We start from the raw sequence: 3,619 nt of genomic DNA on the forward strand, positions 1-3,619 counted from the left end.
GCCCAGCTATGCCCAGAGCCTTTGTTCCTTGGCTCCTGTGCAGGCGGACATGGGGGGGCTCCCAGCACACCCCCTTTGTGTGGCTGGAGCAGGAATGGCAGTGTGGGGGGGGCAGGTACACAGGGATTGGGATGGGGGAAATCACAGCAGCAAGCAGCGTGCTATGGGGGCTGGGGGGAGGATTTGGAAGGGGGGATTCTGCACTCAAGCTGTCCTGACTATAAATGGGGTGAGAAAGTTCCCCCACATGCCTTCAAAGTGGGACTAATGGGGAAGCTGCAGGGAAATGACGGGAAGGGAAGCAGCATTTGGGGGAGGGGAACCAAACACTCCCACCCTTGTTATCTGCTCCCAAAGACCCCAAAGGCTGAGCACTGAAGGCCCCTGGCCAACCCCTCTGTTTCCTCCATTACAACACAGTGGGGCAGCCTGGATCCCCAACACTCCTTGAACTCAGCAGGGTCCCTGTCCCCACCGTCACCCCCATGCCAGACGGAGCTCCGGGGGGGATGCACTGCCCCCAGGTGCCCCCGCATGGTGCCAGCCAGGTGGGAGGGTGCCAGCCCCATGAGGTGCAGTGACTCAGTTTCCCTCCCTGCCCCTGGGGCGGCCCGGGAGCCACTCCCTCCACACCCTTAGAATCGCTCCCCTCAACCTCTGAGCAGCACCCAACAATTCCATGTTAAAGTCTGAACCCCCCCAGAAGACACACACAGGGAGCTGGGACCCCCACCCACGTGCAGCCCCCATACAGGACCCCCCAAACACACACATGGGGCTCCGGGAGCCCCAAACCCACGCAACAATGCCCTGGACCCCCACTACAAAAATCTATGAATGGAGGTATCGGACCCCCCCAGGACCCCCAGGTGGGGAGGACGCAGGGGGTGTTGAGACCCCGATTGCCCTTGGACCTGTGGTGGGATGGGATGGACAAAACACCATCAGCACATCCCCAGATCTGGAGGGAACACCCCAAAACAGCCCCATCAGGGGGTCCTTACCTGACACCGAGACCCTCATGATGGCCTCCAGCGGGCGGTTGTTGTCCAGCGCCGGGCTGAGGCGCAGGTCCCCGGTGTGCGGGTCCAGCAGCACCAGGTTGAGCTCATTGCCTTGCTCGAAGGAGTAGGTGAGGCTGTCAGAGACGTCGGGGTCTCGGGCTGGGATGCGTCCGATGACCCCGCCGGGGAAACTGCCTGAACGGTTGGTGATGTAATTGTTGAAGACGATCTCAAAGTTCCTCAGCTGGGGGCTGTTGTCGTTGGCGTCGCGCAGGCGCACGTGGACGGTGGCACGGCTCACCAGCGGGGCCGAGGTGGCCTGCACCACCATGACGTACTCTGCTTTGGCCTCGTAGTCCAGGTCGGCCAAGGCGGTGAGCTCCCCGGAGAAGATGTCCAGCTGGAAGACCTCGGGGATGTTGCCCTCCACGATCTGGTACATGATCTGCGCGTTGGGGCCCTCGTCGGGGTCAGTGGCGGTGATGCGGGCCACCACCAGCCCGATGGGGCTGTTCTCCTCCACGAAGATGTCAAACTCATCGCGCTCAAAGACTGGAGGGTTGTCGTTGACATCCAGCACCGTCACCTGGATCTCCACCGGCGTCCTTCTGGCTGGCACGCCCTTGTCGACAGCGTACGCCCGCAGGGCATAGAGTGGCACATTCTCCCGATCCAGGCGGCGCAAAGTGCGCACGATGCCCGAGGTGGACTCAATGATGAAGTCGCCGTCACCATCGTCACCACCCTGGAAGGTGTAGAAGACCCTTCCGTTGAGCCCCGAGTCACGGTCGGTGGCCGAGACCTGGAGGACGCTGGTGAAGGCGGGGACGTCCTCGTAGACGGAGCCCTGGTAGGAGTCGCGGAGGAATTGGGGTGCGTTGTCGTTGACGTCGCTCACCAGGATCTCCAGGTAGGTGGTGTCGGACTTCTGTGGGATGCCGTTGTCACGGGCTGTGATGGCCAGCGTGTAGGACACCTGGTCCTCGTAGTCCAGCTCCATCTGCGTGGTGACGGCCCCCGTGTCGGGCGCGATGCGGAACTGCGGGATGCTGTCCTCCATCAGGTAGGTGATGCGGGCGTTCTCCCCCGTGTCCTCATCTGTGGCACTGATGACCACCACCGTGGTGCCCACCGGGCGGTCCTCGTTGACATTGACGGTGTAGTGGGAGCTCTGGAAAACGGGGCGGTGCGTGTTGGCGTCGGTGACGTTGACCACCACCTGGGCCGTGTCCTGGCGCGTGCCATCGGAGGCGGCGACGGTGAGCAGGTAGTGCCGCTCCAGCTTGTAGTCCAGCGGCAGGGCGAGCGAGAGGAGCCCCCCGCCGCTCTGGCTGGTGATGGAGAAGCGGTTGCGGGTGTTGCCGCTGGAGATCTGGTAGGTGATGACGCTGTTGGCGTCGCGGTCGACGGCGGAGACGGTCAGCACGCTGGTGCCCACTGCCGCGTCCTCGTTGAGGCGGGCGCTGTATTCGCGCTGCGTGAACTCGGGGCTGTTATCGTTGACATCCAGGACGGTGACGCTGACGCTGGCCGAGGACGCCATGGGGGGGCTGCCCTGATCCTGCGCCTCCACCCCGAAGCTGTAGAAGTCCACCGCCTCCCGGTCCAGCTCGGAGGCCACCACGATCCACCCGGTGCTGTTGTTGATGGCGAAGGGGAAGCCGGCGCCGGTCTCCAGGAGGCTGTAAGCCAGGCGGGCGTTGTCCCCTGAGTCGGCATCGATGGCTTGCACGTGGATGACAGAATAGCCCACGGGCACGTTCTCCAGCACGGTGGCCTGGAAGGGAGTGCTGACAAAGATGGGCGCGTTGTCATTGACATCCAACACCTGCACGGTGACCAAACCGCTGATGTTGGAGAGCGGCGGCCGCCCGCCGTCCTGCGCACGGATGCGCAGCGTGAATTCCTTGCTGGCCTCGTAGTCCAGCGGGGTGACAACGTCCAGAGCGCCCGTCTGCGCGTCGATGTAGAAGTGGCCGCGCGTGTTGCCGCTGACGATGCTGTAGTGCACCACAGCATTGCTGCCCTTGTCACGGTCGGTGGCCGTCACCCTCAGCACGGCCGTGTTGGGCAGCACGTCCTCGGGGACCTGCACCACGTAGCGCTTCTCGCTGAACTGCGGCGAGTTGTCGTTGTCGTCCTCCACCGCGATGCGCACCGTGGCGGTGGCGCTGCGGGGTCCCGGCTCCTGGCCCTGATCCGCGGCTTCCACCAACAGCTCGAACGCCTCCACGGCTTCCCGGTCCACGGGGCCGCGGGTGCGGATGACGCCGGAGCGCGGATCGATCTCGAACACCTCGTTGGCACCGCCGGCGTTCAGCAGCCGGTACAGCACGTTGGCGTTGGGGCCGGCGTCGCCGTCGGTGGCGCGCACCGTCAGCACCTCGTAGCCGACCTCCAGGTTCTCCCGCACGCTCTCCCGGTACTCGTGCTGCTCGAAGGCCGGGTCGTGGTCGTTGGCGTCGCTCACCGTCACCGTCAGCGTGGCCATGGCGCTGCGCCGCGGCGTGCCGTGATCCACCGCGGTCACGCGGAACACGTGGCTGCTTTTGCTCTCGCGGTCCAGCGGAGCGGCCGTGGTGACGGCGCCGGTATCGGGGTCGATGGCGAAGAGC

At 64.6% G+C, this 3,619-nt stretch overlaps 1 protein-coding gene across 1 annotated transcript in view; it reads right to left on the reverse strand.

Moving 5' to 3' along the window:
- The window catches only part of LOC100547657 (cadherin EGF LAG seven-pass G-type receptor 2), a gene marked incomplete at both ends in the record, with an annotated part of 9,286 nt that extends 5,668 nt beyond the window's left edge, over window positions 1–3,618 (reverse strand). The window contains 1 exon segment of the mRNA XM_031557547.1: window positions 1,005–3,618. Within this exon segment, the coding sequence (XP_031413407.1) occupies window positions 1,005–3,618 (2,614 nt within the window).
- Between the last annotated feature and the right edge of the window lies 1 nt (window position 3,619).

Source organism: Meleagris gallopavo, unplaced genomic scaffold, assembly GCF_000146605.3.
Source record: "Meleagris gallopavo isolate NT-WF06-2002-E0010 breed Aviagen turkey brand Nicholas breeding stock unplaced genomic scaffold, Turkey_5.1 ChrUn_random_7180001854197, whole genome shotgun sequence".
NCBI lineage: Eukaryota > Metazoa > Chordata > Aves > Galliformes > Phasianidae > Meleagris > Meleagris gallopavo.